Source organism: Solea senegalensis, linkage group LG2 (assembly GCF_019176455.1).
Source record: "Solea senegalensis isolate Sse05_10M linkage group LG2, IFAPA_SoseM_1, whole genome shotgun sequence".
Taxonomy (NCBI): Eukaryota; Metazoa; Chordata; class Actinopteri; order Pleuronectiformes; family Soleidae; genus Solea; species Solea senegalensis.
This window is the reverse complement of record NC_058022.1, coordinates 12,530,765-12,556,417: the sequence shown is the minus strand read 5'-3', so window position 1 is coordinate 12,556,417 and position 25,653 is coordinate 12,530,765. Positions and strand designations below refer to the sequence as shown.

Genomic DNA, 25,653 nt, shown 5'->3' with positions numbered 1-25,653 from the left:
AGAGTCTGGTTATGTTTCACCAGAGCTGACGCTGATAATAGTCTTTGCCTGGAGTGCAAGTTAATACTTCCCACTGAGCTTATAGAATGTGGTCAGAAATCACAGGGGAGATATTTCCTCCAGGACAGAGTCTGTAGCTGCTTCGTGCTGAGACTCGAAGTGAAGGACATACAGACACTCGCCCCCCATTATCAAATGATAATGTGAAGAACGATGTTTTTCCTCTGAGCGTTTCGGTTTGCAAGTTCAGTAGATAGCATTGGCCTGCTAGCACCCTTCTCCATTGGTAAACCCTGACAGTATTAACATAATCTCCCTCTATAATCTCCCTTTATTTCCTAACCTGTGAAGCACTGTCACCATTTAGAAAGTGTGTGTGCATGTACACTATATTACATAACATTTTCTAACACCTCATTCTTGTTTACAACCATTTACACAAGTATGAATGTATATGGAAAATGGCAAAAAGGCAACCCTTACAACTGAGCGTCTTTCTGGCCATGATTAAAACTCTTGATCAGTGATACGTGTTGCCTAGTCACAAGCACTTGGCTGAAGTGGAAATGCCCAAATTGTATGCCAAGGTTGCGTGAAAATGGAGAAGGAGCTCTGTTAAGTGCACAAATAAGCATACCCAAGAATATATCACAAGGTGTACTAATGAGTTTTGCAAGAGAGCCAGGCATTCATTTTGCTTTATCATGCATTGCTATCATCACAGAGTGCTTTATGGTGTTTTAATAGTCAGGCTGCCTTGTACAGTATTTTGACTGCTCCTATGGCTCCCACTGAGTAAAGTCTGACATTGGAATGGTGTCATGGGAAAAACAGTGACTCTTGTGTCACAGACTGGGTGCATGCCTTTGGTTAAACAAGTAGTTTCTTCCTTTGCTTCTTTAGTGAATATTGAACCAGAAGTATTTGCATATTATTAACATATTCACTCTTCATCATCATAGACTACTTGTATCAAAGACCCTCCCCCGCTCTGTATTCCCTGTTGTCTGGCTTGCTCTGTGGGTTGTTGTGTGTTAACCATGACAGCTTTTGTGAGAATGTCACCCTGGTCTCGGAAGTACACAGGGAATCCACATTGGCACTCAGTCTAGCGGGAGAATTGCCTCTTTGGTAGATTGTCCTATGGTCATCATGCATTGTGTGTCGACTGAAAAGAATCTGCATTAATTACAGCCTTTGTACATTCTGTCTGTGGTCCATAAAATTAACTAGTGAGAAGCTAATGGAGTATTCATATGTATATATGAGTGTGTGTGTGTTTTTGTGGGTGTGTGCGTGTGTGTAAAAATAGAATTGAATTGTGGTATATATTGTTTGAATAGACTTTTTAGTATAACCAGTGTTTGCCGGCGTACTGTATTTTTCTCTGTAAATAGTATTTTTTGTGGCGAGTAAGGTGGTTTGGATTGAATATTACAGGCAGAGGACAAGCTAAGAGAAACACAGCTGTTCTTTAATTTAGTTATTTTGGTATATATCATGATTTTTCAGGCTTTGCTTCTAAACACAGTTTTGCAGTTTGCCCATTGCATATGTGAGATACGTCTCTCTCTCTTTTTTTTTTTTTAAACCTTAAGAGGTTCACCCACAACAGGGGGGTCAAACTCAAATGCCCTGGGGGCCAATGAGCATCTAGTCTGGTCAAGCGGGGGCTGACAAAAAGTGGAAAAAACAGCTATTTAGTAGCCAGTGGTCAATATAAGATATTCATTATGATATTAGACAGAATTGCAAAGTAAAAGGGCTTGTTTTGATATAAAATGATCCACTATAAAAACATATTTATTAAATTGAAAATTTAGCAAATAATGAGGAGGATAATTGTGATTAAAATAGCTTAAATATATGTACTTTCCTGTTGAGTGTAATACATTTAATAAAGACATGATTACAACTGAATGTCTTATTACTATTATAAAAATATTGCCGGCAAATACATTTAGTCTTATATTCTGTCTCTGTTCCATCACCTCGCACAGTGGTGGGCGAGCCGCATATAATTGATTGGAGGGCCACATGTGGCCCGTGGGCCACCAGTTTGACACATGTGTCCCACAACATGTTGCCTAGCCTTAAATCTGTCATATCTTTTGACCCATTTTGTGATGATGATGATGTTTAGAGTCTAAATTTCTCATACAAATTTCACAAAATGCATGGTGACGTGTGCCTAGCACAGGTCGACCTCATTGTAAACCCTTATGGTGTGTTCACACATCGCACCATCACCGGCTTGTAAAACTACTTCCTAGTAAACTGACATCCTTGCACAAAAATTACACACAACATAAAACACACAACATGAGCAACTTCACGATGGTGTTCAGTACTGGGGCTGAGTATCACTGGACAATACCACTGTGTATATAATGCCTAGCTTTTACCACCGTTACCCATTTAAGTCAGACCCCTGTCATTAAACCAGCTACCAGACAGAGAAAGTGAAAGACACAGAGACACACACACACTCACACACAAACGGCTTGACAGAAATGGCAAGAACAAGTGAGTATGTGTTGGTGAGATAGCAAGCATGCTTCCAGTGGAGTATGCATTAATCTTGTAGCACTCTGAGATCTACTCAGGTCAGATAGTCAAGCCCAGAGTTCAAACCAAATATGGTCATTAGCTGTGATTAGCATAACAGTTATGCCGTGCACAGGTGGTACAATCGGCATCAAATTAGGTTTTAAAATCCAGGTTAAAAACATGTGATTGAACTCTTTCAAAGCATTTGAAATTTGTATATTCTTTTAATAAGAGTAAATTATTGTTTTATGCTGCGCTATCATATTTGTTATCTTTCTCTCTTTTTATTATTCTGCACTCTGTTTTAATTGTATTATAATTGGGGTTTGATCAAATTGTAATTTTGATCAAACAAAGGCATTAAAGATGCCTTTGTGTATGAAATGTGCTATACAAATACAGCTGCCTTGCCTTAGCAGGAGAAGTAAACGTAAACTTAATTACTCTATGTGATTTCATTCTGTGTGCTTGAATAGTTAAGCTGTCAAGTGTATTGAACTATACTGTACCCTGGAGTGACTGTAATCAGAGTTTCAGTGTTGGACACCGAGGGCACAGCACTTACTATGTAAAAAAACAGTTTCAAACTGATCTGCTGTCGTGTAATGTGTCACTGTTACTTTGTACACTGCAGTTTTAGGGTCTGGCCTAAGGCCACACAGTAGTGTTGTAACTCTATCTTTTAGTGGGCCCATGCATTCCCTCACAACGACAGACAAATCACATTCCGTAGCACAGATTTTCTTTGAAGACAAAGGGTATTATCTACATTTATACCCATGCAAGACATTTTAAAGTATTCATCTGTGTGCACAGTGTGTAGCACGGTGTGCAGCATGTTTGCAAGGGGAAGAGAGGGATGTTTCGACCATCCTTGGAAAAATGAAATGGGTAATAATTAGTTGTGGTTGACTGTTTATTTATTTTATGGAGATGGTCATATTATCAAGTAGCATTGACAGATGGCTCAGAAACTGAAGATATTCTCATCTAAAATGAGCAAGTAAAAGTTTTATACTTCCCTTTGATTTAGTTTTAATGGAAAAGTCAGTTCACAACATGATATTGCTTCATACTATATATAGTATAGAAGGAACATTGGTTGGGATTCAACCAATGATCTAAGACTGACTCAGATTGACCGGCTGAAATAATTGATTTGTGCTTAAATGTTTATTTTTCCAAATCAATGTCTTGAAATAATATTGAACAGTTTTTTTTATGGTCTGGGCATGTCCTCATGGGCTCTGGTCCTTTACTTTGATGAGGAGGTAAGAGCATGCAAGGCACTGTAATCATTTTTACATCATCTTGGGGCAGCACAGTATAATTAGAAAGGGTTGATTTCCTTGACCACAGCAGAGTCTAAAATTGCAGGCCTTGCCCAAAACCAGGGTTTAGGAAAGTAACTGAAATAGCGCTGGTGAGTGTCTGTCCTTGTGTCCCTCTTCGTTATATAGTATCGGTCAGATGGCAGCGCAGTCACCGTGACACGCTGCAGCCAATTCACCAGCACTTGGATGGCTGACTTTTATGTGGCACCTCTTGTTTTCAGAACAAACTACCAAAATTATAACTTCACCATAATCTCTTTAGCATGCAGTATGGGTAAAACCTCTATCAGCCAAGACCTGCTGTGACTGCATCAGCCCGTGTACCTGAGTTAGCTTTCATTAAAGTTTATACTGTGGTGCGGTGTTAGGACCCCAGTGGGACATCATTTTCACACCGCGACAGTTATCCTGCCCACCACAGGATTATGACTTGTATCTACTCTGTTATGAATTCCTTTTTAGTGCAAAAAGGACAAGTGTAACGTCAGTTGGATATTGGTTGATTTGGCAGGTGGGCATGTGCCTGGAGACTGAGTACTGCTGTCATGATTTTTGATAGAAAGTACTTTGAAAAGGCAGATGGGAGGCAAATAAAATCACTGAATCTAACAATTCCTCACATAGAGGCTGTATCACTATATAATTAGTCCAGCTACTGTTAAGTTTTGCCTTCATTAAAGTGTTTTATCAGAATTTGCAGTGATATATGGAGAGTAATACAGGATGGAAGATGAAAAATGATGTTGTGTTTTATGGTCAACACCTTTAAACTCTCCCCTTTAAATCTTGGAAAAAAGATAAGTAGATATTAATTGTCATTTCCCTTGTATGTTGTTCTTGTTGAATGAACCTATAAACCTCCTTTAAATTGAAACTTCCATAACTACATATCCAACCCACCAAAACCTCCTCAAGGACCTTTTAATGGACTGACTTCCCCCTGAAGTGTCTATTACAGTGTGTATTTTCCACTCGGGTCAGAGTGGCTGCTGGTCCTGACCTTGGCTGAGTGACCTTTGGGTCAGTCAGAGGTATTTATATGCCTGGTGGGATTCAGAGGTGTCATTTCAACCCTTCTACTTCCTGTTGCTGGCATTCTCCTTTGTTTAGGAAACCCTACAAAACAGGGCACCTTTGTGTCCCGTGTGGTGAGGCTGAGATGTGGAGAAAACGGGTTGCTGTTTGTGATTAGACCAACATTTCCCCGAGGAAAGTAGCAGGATGCTAATAGTAGCTTGTCTCTTGTATTTCAGTCTTAAGTGAATTCTACAAACATCCTGCAGACGGGCGTCAGTGCTAATCTGCTGAGCAGCACAGTGCTGAACATGGAACCAAAGCTAATTGTCATTACTGTGGTTCGCCACATCTGCAGTTATGCTTTAACTGGGTCTGCTGACGTATAGTCTGTGTTATTAGTTAGGTACTACATGTTATCTTGAGGTTGATAATTCATACATTTTAATTTGTGGCTATGATGAGTGGGCAAAATTGATGCCACATTAGAGATTACTGTACTTTGCTGTTAGTCGACTCCATGGCTGGAATGGTCTTTCCATGGTGGATTTGTTCTCACTAAAGCAAAACCAGTTTTTTCCATCGAGGGCTTGGATACCACTGAGCAAAACAGTAGCTAGGTACAGTCATGTGCAGAGACTGTGGGGAACCATTTCTGCAAGAACAAATTACTGCGTCAGGAAAATGTGGGGGATAACTAGTGCTGGACTTGAGTTTGATGTGATGTGTGAGTGTGTAGAGTATAATGACAAAGAGAGGAATGGCCTGTCTTGCAATATAAGATTGCAGATTTCTCTTACTTCTGGACACCTGGACTGAATTATACACCACTGTGACCAGCTCAACAGGTTTTTCTGTTTTGAAAATGCTGTAATTACACGGTGTGGCGTCTTTATATGGGATACGACAAGTGCACTCCCCATCTGTTACATAGATTTGAGGCAGCGTAAAATTCCAATCTCCTCAGCTTTTGTTGCAGCACTGCTACAAAGTGCTCCCATCTACCTTTTATGCAGGTGGTCACATGAGTTCTCTTTTTGGTATACGAAGCTGCTCAATATCAGTTAAAGCTGCATTAGCCAGGTTCACTGGAAATACAGTTGATTGCTGAGTTGTATCCACAGGTTATTCAAATATAAAAATGTTGGGATCATGGCGCTGTCCTGATCCCGTCCCATCACATTAGCATGGACAGAAGCAATTGGTCTTTACATGCCAGATCAGGCTGTAAGCAGAGGAAGTGAAGAAATGCCAGTCTTTCTGTGATCAATTGGTTAACACTATGTTGAAAGGTTTTATTGATAAAAACTACCAAAAAATGCAGCCTAAATGTGTTAAACTCAGTTCAGATTTGTTATGCCACTAAGTTTTTTTTGGTTTTTACTGTTTGTTTTTTATCGGATGTGTTTTAAACTCAAGTCACCACTTTCCCTTCAAAGCAGTGTCTCTTTTTTGTAGTTCATTAAAATTGTCTACCTCAAAGTGACGTGCGCAGCTGAGTTCAATTGAGCGAGAAAAAGAGGGACACTGCTCAGTATCAACCTGTCTGTGGGTTGTTGTAGGTTTGATAAGGGATTTGGTTCTTTTTTTTCCCAGAAATCATTATGCGAGGAAGAGCTAGCTAGTGTGCTTTGTGATTTACATGTTATCTTAAACTCGCTGGTCAATGACACAGACTTATTTACTCCATCAACTGGTTGTCCTTCCCATGTGCCCCAGTGGCATGAGAAATGCTCACTTGCCCATGACCCAGAGTTTAAATACATATTATGTGTCGCTGTGTTTTTCAGCTTTTTCCACCCACCCCTAACATTTACCCTTATTTTTATCTGACATTCTTTAAAGACATCGCTTTCTGCTCAGTGTAGATAAAAATGTGTTCTTTATGTCAGAAAATGTTGCAGCAGTATATTCTCACACACTTGTATCACAAATCTGAGTGCACCCTTTAAGAAGATCTTGACAGCATACCAGTATGTGATGAGAAACATGTCTAATGAGATGCCTTGCGAGGAATTTTAAATGCTGGTAAACACACTTCTGTCTGCCAAGTCACATGGAACAAATTTATTATGGGGTACAGAGTATGAACGGAGTTGAAATGTGGCATCTGTTCATCTGCTCATCAACACAAAGCTCACAAGTAGGGCCTGGAGAGTGATGGAAGCAAACTTTCCGCTGAGAAAAAGAAATGGAGCCTTCAGGTGAATGCTGTGGGGTGTGGTTGAGGAAACGTACACACTTGGCAGTGAGCCTGTGGCTACTGTAAGTGCACACAGGTAGACAGTTTATTGACAGTTTAAATAAACAGCTTCATTGCAAACCACGTTACTGTATTGAGCTGCATATGCCGTGAGTGCTTAGCTTTGTTGTTTTACAAGCGTGTTAAAAGCTCAAGGGAACAGCAGATCTATGTTCAATATTTTCGTTTTCCTTTTTTGAATCATTCACAGGAAATGTCAGTAAGAAGGCATTGAACTGAATGCTGAAATCCATTATCCCTGCAGTGTAAGCTGATTAGTCAACAAGCCTGTGGCACCTGCATGTATTAGGAGGTTGAATAACATTAAAAAACAAAAAGCTGACACTTTTGGGGGGGATTTCTGTTTTTACCCAATTACTGAAAATACAATACATACTCAGCCACATCCTATTGGCGCCAAGTTGCTTTGTGTAGCAAAATAACTCATTTCCATGGTTTTGTCTGGTTTTTAAATTCCTGGCCTTCAGACTCAGGATGTTGTTCAAGTAAAATCATTGTGTATGTTGTTCCAGTTTGGTCAGCTTCAAGGTTAGTCTGATCATCTTTAGACTAAACATAAGGCTTGTTTTTGTAATCAAATGTACACCTGGATTACACCTGTTTTAAGAGGCCAGGAAGTTTGCCGTTAAATAGATGTGCACTTTCGTAACACACCCACACTTCCCCGTCTTCCCTCCAATGAATTCACACACGTGAGCAGGAAAAGTGCAGTTTTCCTGTCTGCTTTTTTCAGGCACATATTACAATGGTTTAATGTCTGAAATTTGCACAAACACATTAGTACATCTGCCCCTAAGTGTTATACCTGAGTTTGATTGTGCAGCCAGTTTTGTCATGAAGTGAAAATAATCTCATAATAATAATATAAAAGATTTTTAATGCTAGGCTTTGTGCAGTTACTTCCTTGTAGAGCTATCTTTTGCTCTAACATGCAGAACTCAACTCTGGTAATTTCTGCCCTAGAAGTGCAATCTTATTCCAAACACTGGGTCTGCATTGTGCAAACTTTGCTGATTAGTGTGCCGTATGATCACATAACACATTGCTTTGTTAAATAATTTGAATAATTTAACAATGTTGTGCTACAATAGCCCTTTGATGTTAGAAAAAAGGTTTAATAGTCCCATGAGCTTCACTTTGTGAAACTTTAAAAGTACATGTGATCATGCCAACGCTGTTTCTATCCTCTGTCATAATAATTTTGTGATTCTCCTCGACAGGTGATGTTCACTGTCACAGTGCCCAAAGAAGATTTCCACTCGAGGGAAATGTGCAGCCCCAGGGGCCTGGCAGCAGTCACCCAAACATACAGGATGATGTGTTCAGGCTAAGTCTTGCTAAGGGAGTGTCAATGTCTCTTCCATCATCACCGCTCCTGCCACGACAGTCCTACATGATGCCCTTACGCCCCAGCAAGAAATCCCCAGGTACAAACCCAGCCAAATGTGGTTTATTTTCATTATTTTGCCCATTATTGTGCATTTAATTTTTGGCCATGAGTTCACTGTAAAAGTGATGACTCCCTGCTTATGTTCAGGCACTGCTGTAGATCTGACAACACTGCAGGGATGACAATTCTTGTCAGTCTTTGAAACATGTCAAACTATTCTTAATACAGGGGGATAAAGTAGTAATGGTAGCTGAATCATTCTGGATCCCACCAGCTCAGTCTGCTTACAGAGATTTGTGATTGTCACTTTCTTCTCTTATTTGATCACCTTGTGTTAGATTTAAGTACTCTACCACTGCGCCGTGTGTTTACACTTTAGTGGCTTGTAATGGGCAAGTGTTTACACTAGATCTCATTGTAAGTCTTCCTGGGCTTCCTTGTCAGCAGCTGTAGAGTTCGACCTGAGCCTTTGTATCCTGAAGACTTGGCACAGAGAAGAGAAATCCTTAAAGTGGCCATTGTGGCCCCACTCACATGTGGCACTCATCTGTGGGCTATCTACCTTTTGTTTAGAGTAGTTGCAGCTTTGATCTGTTTTGTGTAAAGATGGGTTGGTAGGAGGGGGATGGGATGGTTTGATCCTTGCACAGACTTGTCGTTCACGTTCACATCTCTTGTAAAAAAAAAAAGAGTCTTTATTCCACATTTTAAAGAATTAGATTTACTTTGTTATTTCACTTCAATTAACAGACGGATATGGTCTAACTGCAGCTCATAATGTTTGATTTGTAAGCCTGAAATTGTAATGCAGTGCAATATGCAAATGTTAAATGAAATTGATATATAATAGTAAGTATGCAGTGCAGTGCATATTAGCTAAGTGGATTTTAATTTGCCCAGCATCCATCTCAGTAAAATCCATTCAACACATTTGGTGATGCTGTGATGGCGATGACTGATTTAAATCTTCCAAAGAGGGCGCTTATGAAATGTGCATTTACTCATGTCAACGGTGAGATGGAGAGAGAGAGAGAGAGAGAGATGAAGAGAGGGAAGTGGTTGGGTTTGTGAAGGTGAAAAGGGCCTTTGGGACACAAGAAGGGGAACACTTATTAAAGGTATATTCCCTTGTGGCATGCTTGGAAAAAGAAAAGAGGAAAAAAAAAGGACTGACAAGATAGGATACAATGGAGGACAACCTGGTAGTGAAGGTAGGGGGGGAGGGTCTGGAGCCTCTCCTCCACTGTCTTCAGAGGTAGCTGTGAAAACCCGCAGGGGGAGAGTTCACACCTCGAGTTAATAAACACATACAGCAGGAAATGTCTCAGCTCTGCGACGAAAACATCATGGTTCATGCTGCGTTTTCTCTTTCCCGGTCTTGCTGAGCCATAGAGACTTCAGTGTGTTAGACTCAATTTAAGGCTCAGTGTTGCGTTTCCTTCCAGTAAAAATGAATAGTGCTGAGATGACCCCTGTGACCTCTAACCATGATATAAATGTTCTGTTATAAACCAAATGATCAGCAAGCAGTTCTATTTAACACTCATTTCCATGCACCGTTTTGTAGAGTGCCAGTTCCGGTTAACGACTGCCCTTGTCCCAGTTTTCAAGCACTAATGGCGAATCATTTTATTGAATGAAGTGTGTCCACCTCCTTTACATTAGTGGCGATATGTCCCCTTTCAGCTTGTTATAATTGGTGGTTCTGGTTTAGCTTGCAGCTAGTTGGTTGCATCCCGAGCCCATCTTCATATTCATAAACTTAAAAACATCCAATTCTTTAAGCTGGCAGAGCATAAAATCAGTCCCTTTGTCAGTCCAAAAATGTACCACCTCAATTTTGCCATGTTTTTGTTATTTTCTTTATTATATTATAAGCCGCAGGGTGGGAAGACAAGGCACATACACAAAGTGCCCAGGATTAAGTCTGATTTAAAGGAATACTCAGTTTCCTCTGAGGTTGAGGTTGTGAAGCAAAATTTTTAAGAAACACTACCCCTATTCTAGTAATACAAAGCTAAATGCAAATCGGTGAAGTATTCCTTTAAGGTGTTCATGCAGTAGTACTTGGACTTGCTGGGGTGTTTGAGATTCAATTTAATTTAGTACAATTTCACAATAATTAAAAGTTTTTCTAATTTCCTGTAAAGGTACTACATGTTTCACCTTTGTTGAAATCTGGAGTTCATGCTACCATTGTAACACAGTCATGCATGATGGCATAATGATTATCCTAGTAGTTCAGCGATTCTCACTGGTACTTTTTTTTTTTTCCAAACCTGAACCATTATATACAACACTTTTATTCTTAAGCACAGCAGTATTATGATGTCACCAGTTTGCTCTCATTCTCAGATAAAGAAAAACGTGTCGTGTGTCAATGTTTAAAGTTATTATGACCCCTGCTCCTAATTAGCAGGGCTTGAAAGGTGTTCCTAGTCAGTGAAGATTTGCCCACAGATGGTTGCGGTCATGCACCACAGATGTGGCGACCACAATCTTTTCAACACAGGAAACATGTTGTGGAAATGTATGGGGACATGGAGTTGATATGAGCAAAGATATCAGAAGCAAACCTGCAAGCAATTCGCCAAAATGTAGGCAAAAACCACATCAATTGTAAAATATAAAAAGTGCCCTAATGATTTGAATTTCTTTTGGTGACTTACATTTTTTTCCAAATAATGGTCTCATTTAAAATTCTTCATCACCGCAATGGATTTCTGACATACATATATCAGAGATATGAGATCAGCATAGATTCAGAGGTAAAACCAAAGAGTCCAGCAGCTGATGCGCAATGTAGGCTTTTAGAAAGTTAAACAGAAAATTAACCTCAACAGAATTGAGGCAAGCAAGTATGTGTGATGTCTATAGGATAACTTGGACAAGTTCACTGTTGAGTTTGATCCCCAGGTCGCGGCTCTCTTTACAGAGTCTCGTTCACCAGACAAGCATTGACAGGCACACATGCGTCATACATGACGGATAATTGGAGGAAATCTCACCGTCTCCGAAACACACTGATGAAAATTAGACAAAATCTTTTTTTCCTCTTTTAGATTGCTTTGCTATGTAGGCAGTTGTCGTCATTGGAACACCTTTCTATTTATTTGGTGATATTTCAGAAGTACATGGTTTTCATGGGTGACTGTGCAGTGATTATAACATCAGAAATGAGCTGATTCAGTAAAAGGATTTGTTTGGGGGTAAATAGCAGATCATAAGAATAATGTCTACATTAACTTACTATTTACTCTTTCGTTCATCACGTCTTTTTCAGTAAAATCATTTTAGGAACATTTTCTAAAAGCTCCTTCATCCTGTTTGCAACTTGACTTATTTACTCACGTCAGACTCCCCATACAGCCGCCACTGATATGTTTGAGGGGAAGCGGTTTCACAGATTCAAAAAGCATTCTGTGGCTAAGCTTCATTTCCTGACACATTGGATAATCTATCACAGTTTGGACGGCCCCAGCGTAGTGGTTGTTCTTTTCTTGAAAAACTTCACAAGGGACAACAGAGAAACACTCCGTTAATTAGGAGTGTGACGGATGCCTGAGCCACAAAGCCCTGGTGGTGTTGAGTGCCGCGGCTTTGATCAGCTAAGCCCAGAGCTTAACTATGAAACACAGCACCCTGACATGTGTTGAGCAGCACCTAGAGTTTATAGTCCTAATAGTTTACAGGACCTCTAATGGCCCAGTGGCGGATATTTTCCTGCAAGAATGTTGCCTGAATGGATCCTTTTTGCATTAAACCATCGCAGGTCAAAGATCAGGTATAAACTTGAGGGCTTTCAATTTGAAGTGGGTAGAGTAAAGTTGATGACACAGTAATTGTGGTTTCCAGCTCTCTTTAAGCCATTACATCTGATGGAACTTAATGACTCCCACAGTCACCAGGGTATCTCCACAGTGACCTCCACTGGCTGCAGTAGGTTACTGTGCTGATGTGAGATAAAAAAAACATTAGTTGTCCTACAACTGCCTTATGCAAATGAGCCCAATGTAACACTGTTACTATTCAAATAAGGCATCTCTACTGAAGCACACTGCATCCTTGAAATATTATCCCTGCATCATTTTGCAAGTACAAAATAATAAAATATAACAGTTTAGTATTCGTGTCATTAGATCATTTTAATTGACGTGCATGGAATTAGGCCACAGGATGTGCTGTCTGGATATTGTGTGTGTCTTAAAATGAGGATTGAGTGATTTCTGCTTTTAGTTGGAGTCTAACCTAAGTGTTTCAGAGAGACTGATTTTCTAATGGACCAACCAGGCACGTCTGAAGCTCATCACCACTGAGCACAGTTATCCTTTTTGTCATGAGCCTTCTATGGAACGACCAGCACAGATTGCAACAAAGCTCACTCTCCCTCTGCTTTCAGTAGTTGTATATATCATCTTCTCTAATGTTTTCTCTCTTTTCTGTGGTGCAGTAATTTCTGTACATGTAATTGTTGTTATTTAATTTACTTGAGCAATTTGGTGGAGGAATAACGGAGCAGCATAGACACTGCTCTGCATCGATTCTGCCAATTAAAACAAGACATTGTCATTATTTTTTGTGTTGTTAAGCGTCAGGGGTACACAAAAGTCATGGTTTGGTACAGTTTCTGTACATCGTATGGCACGCACGTATATTTGTCCTGAACGTCCTCAACCGTTCTGTACAGCACATACTGAACACCTTTGTGATAATAATGTTAGCACAGTCAGTGTGTTTACAGTTAGGATTACTACTGCCCTTGTCCCAGTATACAAGCACTAGAGCAGGGAATCTGCCTCCAGTTTTCCGGTTGTAGCTCGTTGTTACCATGTCAAGCACCATTCAGAGTCCTCTTACTAACCATGAACTTAAAAATATCTACTTCTAATTGAGAAATCAGATTTTGCACACTTCTGTCAGACTTGTATTGCATGTATTTTAGGAGTCTAGTTTTAGTCAGATTAACAATAATTAGTTTCATGTAAAGAAATGTTCTTCATCTTTTTCCACAGTACGGAAAAGGATAGAAAGTCACTTCAAAGGCAGTTGTAGATTCTTTGAGGTGAACTCTCCTGAAGTCACCTCTGGGGTTCTGACAGCAACCAGACAGCCCCGGGGGAATATTAATGCCTTTCTGAGAGCTGAGCTGTAAAAGACCTTGTGCTGCTGCTTGGACTCCTTGAAAGGTTCCTCTGATGGGCACCCAGTAAAAAGTACTATCCAGTTCTTCACTTCACTACGCTTTGGCTTTGACTCCTTATCGAATTGAGTACCCCCCATTTCACCTCCAGTGTGATCCCAATTCACCTACTGCATCAGAGAGCAGAACTATTATTAAACCTACAGCATCTTCAGCAAGTCAACAGACTCTTAACAAATCTTGCATACGTGTCCAGTACTAGGTTTTGAATGCTTACATTTTTTAAATGCCGTACTTGACATTGCTGTTGTCATTTACATCACAATGTGAGACTCGGACATAAAACCATAATTCATACCAGTTTGTGAAACAGCATAAGTCTGTCATTGTATATAGAAACTGCAGTAACCAGAGAGGATAATGTAAATATTGTGTTGGGCTGTGAAAATGGAATAAAATGTAAATCAGCATTCATATCCTAACTTCATAATGAACCACAGTTTTACTCTTTGTCAACTCCAGCTTTTTACAGCTATGTAAAATGGTGGAAATGTTAAATGCATGTAGTATACCTCCAAGTATCATGTACCATTATGCTCTCCATGGGTAGTCCACTGAAAAGTAATACACTGGTTTGTTTTGCAGCACCAACCTCATTTATCTTTTTTTCTTAAATTAATTATTTATATTGTCATGGCCAGAAGCATTATGCTTTGGGGTTGTCGGTTTGCCTGTCCCTTTTGCCACGAACGTGACTCATAACTCATGAGATTCTGAAGCCAATTATTTCAAATTTTACAATTACCTTCAGAATTATGACACACAAAATGTCTTATTGTAAGAAAAATGGTGGATTTATGTTCTACAAATACATTTTTCTGTTTTTTTGTCTGTCACAATCAACCCCACTGCTTCTGAGTGACAAAGGTTAACTGAATTGGTAACACTGATATTAAATATACACCTTTTGGTGACTGTATGTATTTTTATTCATGTGAACAACTTTGTGCTGTATCAGAATCAGCGTTGTGGGCCAAGCATATAAACACATACAAGGAAATGGACAAGAACAACAAAGCAGAGCAAAGTTAAGTTAAATACCTTCAATTTTTTTACTACATACAGTACTTTATGTGAGTGTGGACAGACATGGACGTAAACTTTAGCTGACTGACCAACGGCAACCGTGAGGCTGTAATTCCAGGTCACTTTTGAATTGAAGAATGACATTTTGGAACATAAAGAGGGCTGTTGTGGGACAGCTTTCATTCCCCTTTGCAGCACAAAGAGGACACACTGTCTCATTGATAATTCGAAATGTGAAGAGTGTCAAAGTCCATCATGAAAAATGCTGGGAAAACTCCTTGATCACTCCATAGCCATGAACAGTCGTCTCTTTCATTAGAAGTTAATGGTCATAGCATGTTGTTGGTCACAGTTATTCCGTTGTTAGATATGTGCTTGTGCCTGCTGATTGATAGCTCGCTAGTCATGGATTCTTATGTCTATCGGTGAATACCGGTGAGTAGAGAGTTCTCCTGCCTTTACTCTTGAGATTTGCTTTCTCTTTGTGTATTGTTCTTGGTGTTATGTTCTTCCGTAATATGTCACCCTCTGTACCTTGTTTGTTTGCTATTCTTTCCATTCATTTAACATTTGTTCATATAGATACATATTTGCACTTATATTTACTGTAGGTGAACAGGTCATGTTTTAGCTCCAGTAGTTAGTCAGCATGTAGGGTGTATTGTACTCATTGAGACATTGTGGATGCATGTTTCACAGAAAAAAAAACTTTTTCTTTCTCAATGACTTAAAAGTTCTCTGTTGGTGTTTGTGAAATACCCACAAACCCATTCTGTCAATGTGAGTTGAGCAGCATAGGTGGACTACACTTGCATCGATTATTGTCACCTCTTGTTTTAATTAACCTGCATGTGAATAGAGTTCATTGAGGTTCTGCATCCACACTCTGCAGTACGAATTAGAGCACATCAGATTTCTCTCTCTCTCTCTCTCTCTCTCTCTCTCTCTCATCATTCTTCAAGGGTCATTTGTCTGACACTTCCACATCCGTGACCTTTTCATGCTTGTTATAGACTGCAATAGCTTATTTGTCAGTGTCTCCATTGGCACAGGCTGAGCCATAATAACACCCTGTTAGATTTTGAGATGAGTTTTCTGATGGGGAAAAAAACCCTCCGTGTTTTGTCTGATGCTTCGAAATCACAGTCCTGCATGGATACCTTTTTGCCTCTTTCCTGCTTTATCAACAACTAGATGTGGCCTAAAATACCCATGATAGCTGGCCATTGGCCACGTGTTTGTTATTTCATGTGTGGATCCTGTGTTCCTCCTGGCATTTTGTGCAAACTGATGCTGAACTCAAGCATATGGTTCAGATTACTCAAACCATGCCCGTTGTTGTTTTTAGATGAAATACATTCAACAGAACACATTAGCTGGTCTGCTTTTGGTCCAAGACATTAACCTGAACTAAGTGTGTCTCACACACAGCCCTCTGTGTCCCTGTAGTCCCTCTTTAATTGGAGCCGTGTGACTTCTCCTGGGTAATAGACTGGGCCTGACCGTCCACTACTGAATGGAGGTTTTCAGGACAGACTTCCTCTGCCATATAACAGGCTGACTTGGATTGCTTATGTAGGTGTTTCTCTGAAATCACTCCCCTTCACTACAAAAATGGAACGCTACATAACATGTGATAGAATATATTGGTTTTGAACAACTACTGTTTTCAGTGTCCCAGACAGACCATTGCTATTGGCTACTGGCATCATTCTCTTGAATCTTGCTAACGAGCAATAGAACACAGTATTTGAAGATGCAGAAAACATTTCTAAGCATTAAAAAAAACAACCAAAAAAGTTCCAGGCTATGCATTTCAAGTTGCGTATCCATAGATGGCACTGTGCATCAAGCTGACTTCATCTCCCATGCATGGTTTATTGCAGTGTCACTTCCAGGACCTTTCCTCTCACTTCCACCCCCCAACTCCACCACACACATGCACACAAGCACACACACACACAATAACCCAATTATCTCTGGCTAAGATCGCATTTGTGGTTTCAGAAATGGTTAAATCTGATTCAGAGGAAATGTTTAGTTTGAGGTCAGAGTGACTGATACTGCATGTGGTAATTGGGAATGGCTATCTTTGCTCTCCCATCCAGTCTACATGTTATGACTGGGGTTACATACGCAGTCATCTGATAACAGAAGTCTGGAGGAGGCGGAGGTTTGGATTGGGTTACAGTAGATCAAGGCTGGAGCAGCATGGAGGAGGTTTGCAAAAGGAGGCACTCTGTTGCTTTTTACTATGGATTTATGGATCCAAATGAAGTCAGCTATTTTTCCACATTATTTTTTGCATCTTTAGTTTCATCCTTGAGTGTGGAGTCTGGAATGTATTTCCTTTCTACACAGGAAACTCAGGGCTAGAAGTAGATGACTTTAAAAGTGCACAGCTAGTTCTTTGGGAGGTGTTTGTTCCATGGCTTAGTATTTAGTCTACTGTCCTAGCTGGATCTCCAGAAAGTGTAAACAATTAAATTGCTGCTCTAAGGGGAAAAAGTAGGCTTTAGCCGTCACTCAAATAAACAACCTTATTTTTTTTGTCTCTTTGGGGAAGATTAAAGGACAGTTTTTATAGGATGGAGGAAATCTTGTTTCACACTTAAACATGGAAATTATGCAAAAGGGGCTGTGTCTCTAGTGGGACTACTATGTTGGTGATTTATTGTAAAGATCAGCGCAGTGAGCAAGTATTTCTGTGAAGCTGTGGCATTTTCTAATTCTGTCATGGTGTGAGCAGAGGGAACAGAGCATGCAGCTAACCTCAACTCCTCTCTAAAGACAAAGACGGTCTTTAGTGATCAGTAACACTGTCCTAGATACATCATCTGACTCGCACTGGGATGCCTGGACCTTAATCTATCCATGCATTACCTTGCACCAATAGGTGGGTATGTTTCATGGCACTGCTTTCAGATAAACACGCAGAATAACTGTCTGTTTTGCTGATCTCCACTAGTACTTGTGTGCATTTGAGCACAGGGTTTTTTAAAGTTCACTAAGAGGCTAATTGTTGTGGTTTCCTGCTGTAGCTTACATTCCCAGAGCTGGCTAGCAGTGTTTAACTGGGAGTCTCTACCTATGTGGACAGTATTTTCAGTTGTCGGACAGACAGACCAGAGCTGCTATCAGCGCAGGGAGCTGTCTGAGAAAGTGTGTGCGTGTGTTTTTTGATGTTTGTGTGTGAGTTTTATGTGAGCTACAGAGTGCATCCAATGAAGACACCACCGCCTCTCATCTCCAGTCCCATCTGGAACATGTTAATCCAGCAAGAACTCTGACGCTCTCTCTGGTTCTCTAATTCTCTTGTCTTTTGCATTTCTTTTCCTTCCTGCTGGACTGTCTGACATTTTCTATCTCTCTCATTCCCCCTGCATCGATTCATGCTGGCAGGTCCAAGCAGGAAACCCAAGTATGTGGAGAGTCCGCGCGTTCCTTCTGATGCCATTGTGTCAGCTCTGAGGAAGGTGGCTGATAACAAGGAGTCTTCACACAATGGTGAGTTTCTCTTTTACTTTTTTAGTATTTGCTTGTGTTTTTGCTAGACAATGGAAAGAAGCTAGAATTATAAACTGGCTCAAAAGTGAAAAAAGGGCTGCTGGAGTTGACAACTGTGCCATCATCGGTGACCTGTTTTCCTGTTTGTCGTATATGTTATAGAAACGTATCCATGCTATAATTTTCTCTAATTTAAGGGTTGCATGAGTGGACCATTTAAGTACCAGTGAATTTGAGCAGTGTCCCTTGACCCATATACAAAGAAACTCTGGTGTTGTATTTATTTGTGTATTCATAAGTGTGTGTTTAAATTATGGAAGAGTCATTTTTTTCACTGTGTGTGGATAAACGGCACTCTAGATTTGTTGCATGTGAATATAATGAGGACAAGATCTTAAGTAGCGTTGCATGGGTATGTGTGATCGTGTGTTTCCACATGTCTGTGACTTATGACTTAAATATATCTTGTATTGCTGCCTATTTTCTCTTGTTCTGGGAATTGTGTGTTTGTGCGATGGCTCAAATTCCTGCCATAGGCTGAATTGTGGTTGTGTTTTGAGGAAAAGGCAGCACAGAGAGACTTCAGTCTGATTGTGCTGTGACTCGTGCATGTAGACATTAGCAGCCCAGTCACTGTTGATGTTATGCACTAAGGCACAAGGGTGTGTCTGACACTGTTTGCGAAGAGCAGGGTTTGGGCTGAGAGTGGGCTTCCAGCAGATAGTGCACACCAGATGAATGTTATCTCATGACAGCTGGTGCACTGGCTCTATTAGTAAGCTAGTATAATGAGTGGCGCTCACATAAAAATGTTTTGACACACCTGTCTCTCTTGCATTTTGTGCTAATGTCTAATCTGCAACACCCTCTCACCACCAATCAATTATTCCTCAGGTGAATAAGTTAAAATCACAGTACGTTATTTAATTCCTCTGGTTTTCTTTCAATGATGGAGAGAACAGTTTCAGTCTTGGTTTTAAGGCTAGTTAGCTATTTAATTTGGGGCCATTTGTATCTTAAATAACTGTCTACAGTTATACAATAAATGTAAGGAGTAACTTACTCACAGCAATGCTTAGCAGGTAAAGCATGTTTACTGCTGAGAATTCAGTGTGAGCTAACTTGCTCAGCTAATTATGTACAATTAGGTGCTGCATAAATTCTACACTAATGATGGCTAATTGTAATAGCTCAGCTGTAGTCGGTGGGGTGAGCCCCCACGCACAGCTGAAAGACATTTCTACTTACAATGCCTCATTTTCACTTTCATATGAAAAATTCAAACATATTTAATATGGTGCCTTGTCTTATTTTGACAGAGACCTGTTGTCATTGAGTGGAATCATTTGTAAAAATGTCTTGACGCATTGCATGTGACAATGACCTATGCGATATTATTGTGTCACTGAACAGGGCAGCGTTCAGTCTGTTGTTCTCCCCTCTTTCAGAGAGGATAAACAATGCCTGCTTTTATTTAGCTAACTGCTGAGAGATGAGAGACGATCCTCGTTTGACATTGCAGCTTTTGTATCAAGGTCAGTGTCAGCATGGAATGTTGATACAGTTTTGGAAAAAACTGACTTGAGGAAAACCTGTTGCATTTATTTTTTCTAGCACGAGAACTTGGTGACAGTATTTGTTGTTGGAAAAGTAGAGTGTAGGGTTTCTTGTGCATGTGTGTAAATGCATTTTTATGCATGCAGTGAGTGTGTTTGCAACAGGCACTCAACAGTTCTTTGTCAAAATTGCTTCAGCTGTGGTCTCACGGTTGTTTCTGTCAATCAAAACAGAACCTCATGTCCTGTTCTTTCCCACAATTAACCCTCACCCTTCTACCCACCCAACTGCACGGTCCTACTCCAGTTAGACACAAGCTACAACCTTAGTGCTTGTTTCCTTATATACTCATTATCTTGTTAATACTGGAACTATTCATTGTACATACAGTAAGTATACTGTATATTTACAACACTGAAAACATCTGGTTGTGGTAAACGTGACCACAGGCAGTCTGTTCCCGTACAGTGCCTGTTACTTATTTCTTAACCATGTTATCTTAGCCATTGTGTTATTTGTTTTAAGACAGTGCAGTGCCTGCCATGGCAGCAGAATGTAATAGAAGCAACCTCACATTGTCCCCAAGTATGTGTATAATGCATGTGGCCATGTGTGAACTGGGTGAATATAATGCACAATCCAACAATCACAGCTGGAATCCTGACAGGCTGCATGCAGAGAATATTTGTGCAAACGGTGGACACCATGACGCCTCTGGAAGCCTTTATTTACACACTTTGAAATGGCTGTTCATAAGATGATTCAGATACTCTCGAATTATTTGTACTGTCTTTGAATGACACCAGATTGAGAAAATGACACAGAAGGGGGGGGTGGGGGGAGTACTAAAGTGGCTAAAGAGGACTTGAGACCAATTGTGTAATCAAGGTTGATTGTTACCAGTTCATAGAACGATGGTATCTTGGCAGTCACCATTCACTATCTTCTTTGAGGAAAAGCAATACGTTTGTGGCAGCACGCTGTGATGTATTTTTGGTTATAAATTAGTTCCTCTATTCCTTTCCAAGGCAGACCAAGGCAGAAGTTTTTTAATACCTATTTTAATTAACAGCTGGACAGTCAATTTATGTTTATTTATTCTCCCTTTTCTTCTTTACTTAATGTTGAGGCTTCATTAATCTGTGATGCTCATCTCCAGAGGGTCCTTATGGCACAATGACTGTGTCCCTCAGGGCTGAGTCACCGCATATGGACACTCAAGTTCTCTTAGCCATTTGGTTAATGAAATGCCAGTTGTGTTGTGAGATAAACAATAAAATCCACTATAGTGCGGTGTCAAGCTGAGATGTCAGTCAAACTATGACATTTACCACTGTGCCATCCTCACCAAACCTCATATTACTTAAACTTTCCTTCTTCTGTCTCACCTCGGTATGCTGTGATGTCTCGTTGGACACTCCATCTGCACTCACAGCAGAGGGGTTTTGTGGTTCTAACATTGGAATGTGCAATAGGCACTCAACATGCTTCAGGGGAGCACGTCACCTAGTACCTCTGAGCTTAAATGGTGAAGCAGGATACATGTTCTCATTGAGGGTTCATTAAACAGCCTCCACTGTTGTGGTAATGAAACTCCAGCTGCTAATGAGCACCGGCTGGATTGTTTTCTCAGCAGGGAGAGAGCCAAGACAGCTCTGTGAAGCCAGTCTGTTCACGGTATACTCCCCCTTCACTCCATCCTTCTTCTACTCCTCCCTCTGTCTTCATTTCTCTATCTCTGCACCGCATGGCTGCTATTTCACACCTGCTCATAAACTTCCTTAGGCGGTAGATAATAATGTTGTTTTGTTTCTGCCTTGAATTCGCTGTACAGTTACTGGAATACCAAAGTGGTTCCATTCATAGCTTTTCTGTATCTCCAGGTTAGGGTTGGACTGATCAGATGTTGTGTATAGAGCACAGATGCAAATTTACATCACTCAGGCATTTTTAGATAATAACTGTCTTCCATCTAGATAAGTGCAATGATTTGACCTTGAGTAGTGACATAGCTGACATAGTCTGGCCCCCTCTGCCACAGTTTGATCAAACATGCAGCAGGAATCAGAAATAATGTCAGTCATATAGTCTTAAACATAAACCTTTAAATTGTACCTGTTGACATACAAGTGTTGTTTTCACAACTGAATCCCTGAGGCCAAGTCCATACAGATGGGAACATAATTTAATTAAAGTTATTAGTAATGGTTGAACTGAGTGACTAAATTCATTGTCTTTCTGAGCAATCTGATGAAATATTTTACATGGAGGCAATCTACGGACACTTAAGCAGTTTAACTGTCCACTCAACAGTAGTTTTTATGTGCATAATTAGGACTGTATGTCAGTGAAAAGGGCTTTTCTCAGCAGGTCTGCTAAGGACTATTTAATTTTGCTACAGTCCACAAACCTTGTGCAGAACTGCTGAAATGGCCAACTTTAATTTGTCAAAAAATGCATCTTCTAGTGTGTAAAATGATGTATTAAAAAAAAAAAAGTTTTTAGATTTTCATGTACATGGTTTTATTGCTGTGGAATAGAATGAATTGTGCTGCCTTCCAGTTTCCCTGCAAAAAATATATTTAAATTAATTATTAGTGGCACATTCTGGCTTTTTGAGCTAATGTAACTAATCTAGCATGTAGTTTTGAATTAGCTCCCTATTTGAGGATTAGTCCATTGCAGAGATATGACTTAAGAGGTGGCTTGTGATAGTACTTCACTGTTACAGTGGCACATCATTGGGCTATGTTTACCTATAAAATGGTTATTGTCATTTGTGGTAATGTGGCAACTGCTTTGTATCAACCTCTTAATGGAGGATTTACTAGTCTTGATCATATGCATGTTGATTGGCAGAACATGAACACAATTTTAAAGAATCCATTAAACATTGCCCATTGAAAAATTGCGACCAAGATATGAACTGACATTTTACAGTTGAACAATTAATTTGTCAGCACTCCCCGCTGGACAAGCTACTCATAGTGACAAATGATCGCAGACAAACCTGCTGTAGTGAATTATTTGTTCATGATCACCAGTGCACTGGTGTAGGTTTCGCTGACTGAGGAGAAGAAAACAAAGTGCTTCCACACACCCACAGATTAAGTGTGTATATAGTGTCTGATAGATACTGCAGTGTCAGGTAAAAGAACCAGTGACCATCATCATGAAACAAAGGTAGACCTAACTGCAAAGGAAGGCTGTAGTTTATCTTATATTCAGACCATGGTCAGGTTATCGTTGAAGACGGGAGAACCACTTGCTGGTAGCATTTCACAACGCTAAACCATAGATTTCCATTTCCAGAAATGCCTGGTGTCTGATGGATGTTAAATCCCCACAGTAACCTATGTCGTTGCACTACACACAACCATTATTCTTAGTTTGCTTCTGTGTGAGGATATCATGATTATCTGATTCATGGGGGGAGGGGTTGAATTTACTCTACCAATTGTTTTTAGTGGTGCTGTTTGTACGTTTGTCTTTTCTCTTTATTGGAAGACGTAGAGCACTGCAACACTTAACAGTATGGCCTTGAGCCCAGAACTGAATGGTAGGTATAAACTATAGCAACACCAAGTTCAATTTTCAAAAACTCGGCACTATACACTTATCCCTGATGTAAAAAGCCCAAACCTTGGCCATGCTTCAAAGAAGATCCTTGAGGTCATACAATAATGACAAGTAAAATTAACTTTTCACAGAATTCTGTTCTGCACCTTCAGTATGTAGTACATAGGCAGCAGTTCATTCATTACATTACATTGACATTTTTGTTTAAACAGGACTAAATGTAAAGGAGAAATTATAGTACTAATGTGTTTCAGGGGATCTTCCATAAAAGAAACTGGTGCTTTGGTTAACTGTTAGCTGTTTTTCGACAATTGCCTGGACATATCATGTGTATACAGAATGATTAGTAATTGACAGAGCATACACCCTCCACTGTCACCTCTTTTATTGATGTTATATGGTTTTGTACAGTCTCAGCGCTAGTCCAGGACCACTAATAGGTCCTCAGAGGCAGTTGGGTTTAAATGACTTGGACGAACTAGGGATGAAATGCTGTCAGGGTCCATAATAAAGCGCTGCTTGGTGAATTTCAAGAGATTTATTTTAAACAATGAGCACACAGTGTTAGGAATGTGAATAATCACCACAACCAGATCATTTTCTACATTTCCTTATACCCAAAGTAACTACATATACAATTCAACGAGTTGCATATTGATTTAATTTATGTTATGCACAATCTGAGATAATCCTGCTTAAGTGTCACAGTGGGTGATTCTGTATATTTTATGTTCCTCATGGATCCAAACCATTCTCTAGAGTTAAAAGCCAGGCCTCTGACAGGCAAGTATAATAAAAACACAACATGTCAGTGTCTGATAATGAACTGTTGTCATAAATAAGTGACACATAAAGTGCCTCTTTAAAGACCTGGGACCAATTTCATTATCGGCCCCATCCACTAAAAGCTGATGAAGCTTGCAATGTGTTGTTGTCATTGGTCTAGAATGGGCATGCAGCATTGGTAATGCAACAGCTTTCCATTAATTATAGAAATACATTTCAGTTATATAACATCCTATTTAATAATGTAAAAGAAAGGTGATGGTAAAGAGCACGGTATTGAACCATTAGCACCTCAGATGTTGACAGAGACAACCTGTGTAGTTGTCATGCAAACACGCAGTTATATTCCATATGCATAATCATAATCGGTATGAAATCAGTAAAATCTTACACACATAAAGCTTGTGTAACATTCACATGATCTGGGTAACATTCCTTGTACAACATTGGCTTCAGTATATCTTCTCTTTGTCAATTGACAAAGTGTAGTGAGAGTGTAGAGCCTTGGTGTATGACATTCGCATGCAATAATTTTTTCTGTAAAGACAAAAGCATCAGGTTATTCAGCAGGAAGCTTCTTGAACTATTTGATCATTTCTATGTTTTTCTATGTATGCCTAAAGAATATTGCAGTTTCACAAAATTAAAGGTCGAGTGCTTCTGAGAGGTGGTGCAATGGGCTGAAAGGCAGCGGCGGCAACACAAAAACATAATTACATCAGAAAATGAGCAACCCAGCACACAGATTTTAAAAGTGTAACATGAATATTCAGCAGAGCCTCAACTTTGAGGAATGCACATGTCTGACATTCCTTTCACTATCAATATCTTCTTTTACACAGTTTGCTCTTGGCTGAAGTATGTGATAGGTCCATGCCCAACATTTACCACGCCATAACAGCTACTTCTCTTTTGTACAGACGACTTTGATGAATTGCTGGCAAGATTTATTCTTTCTTTCTCCCGTAAAGTAGCTGCTGTGTGCATTTTAATCACAACATTATTTTGCAAGAATTTTAAGAATGGGTAATTCAATTGATGGAGTGGGGAGTCTGTTCTTATTACTTGTCTGATCTGTTTTATTAGTCATGCTCCATAGTATTGGCTTCACTGCAGGGGTTGTGCACTGTCAGCTTGAGTGGCATTATGATGTTTTTACACTAAACCCCTGTTATAGCAGGGACACTTGAATGAGTGTGTGTGTGAGGCAGGCAGGAAGGTGTGGCGTCACAACTGTGACTCCATGTTATGTTCCCTGTCAGCCATCTGCCATTATACCAAGAAATGGTCATTAGTCACAGTCCTCTCGTTTCATTATCACTCTTCACATTTATACTTGAACTATATAGTACTAAATATCTATGCACGCCTCTTTCTGCAAATGTTTTGATTTGTACAATGGTGCCACTCATACGTACACTTTACAGTTGCTGCTGGTCAGATTATT

The 25,653-nt window shown here is 39.9% G+C and overlaps 1 protein-coding gene across 2 annotated transcripts in view; it reads left to right on the top strand.

Annotated features, from left to right (window-relative positions):
- Positions 1-25,653, top strand: part of LOC122765497 (protein TANC1-like) — a 90,336-nt gene that overhangs the window by 21,867 nt on the left and 42,816 nt on the right. For both annotated transcript variants that reach the window (XM_044019773.1, XM_044019772.1), the window contains exons 3-4: positions 8,382-8,588; positions 18,180-18,284. In XM_044019773.1, coding sequence (XP_043875708.1) covers positions 8,382-8,588; positions 18,180-18,284 — 312 coding nt within the window. The remainder of the gene's footprint in view (positions 1-8,381; positions 8,589-18,179; positions 18,285-25,653) is intronic.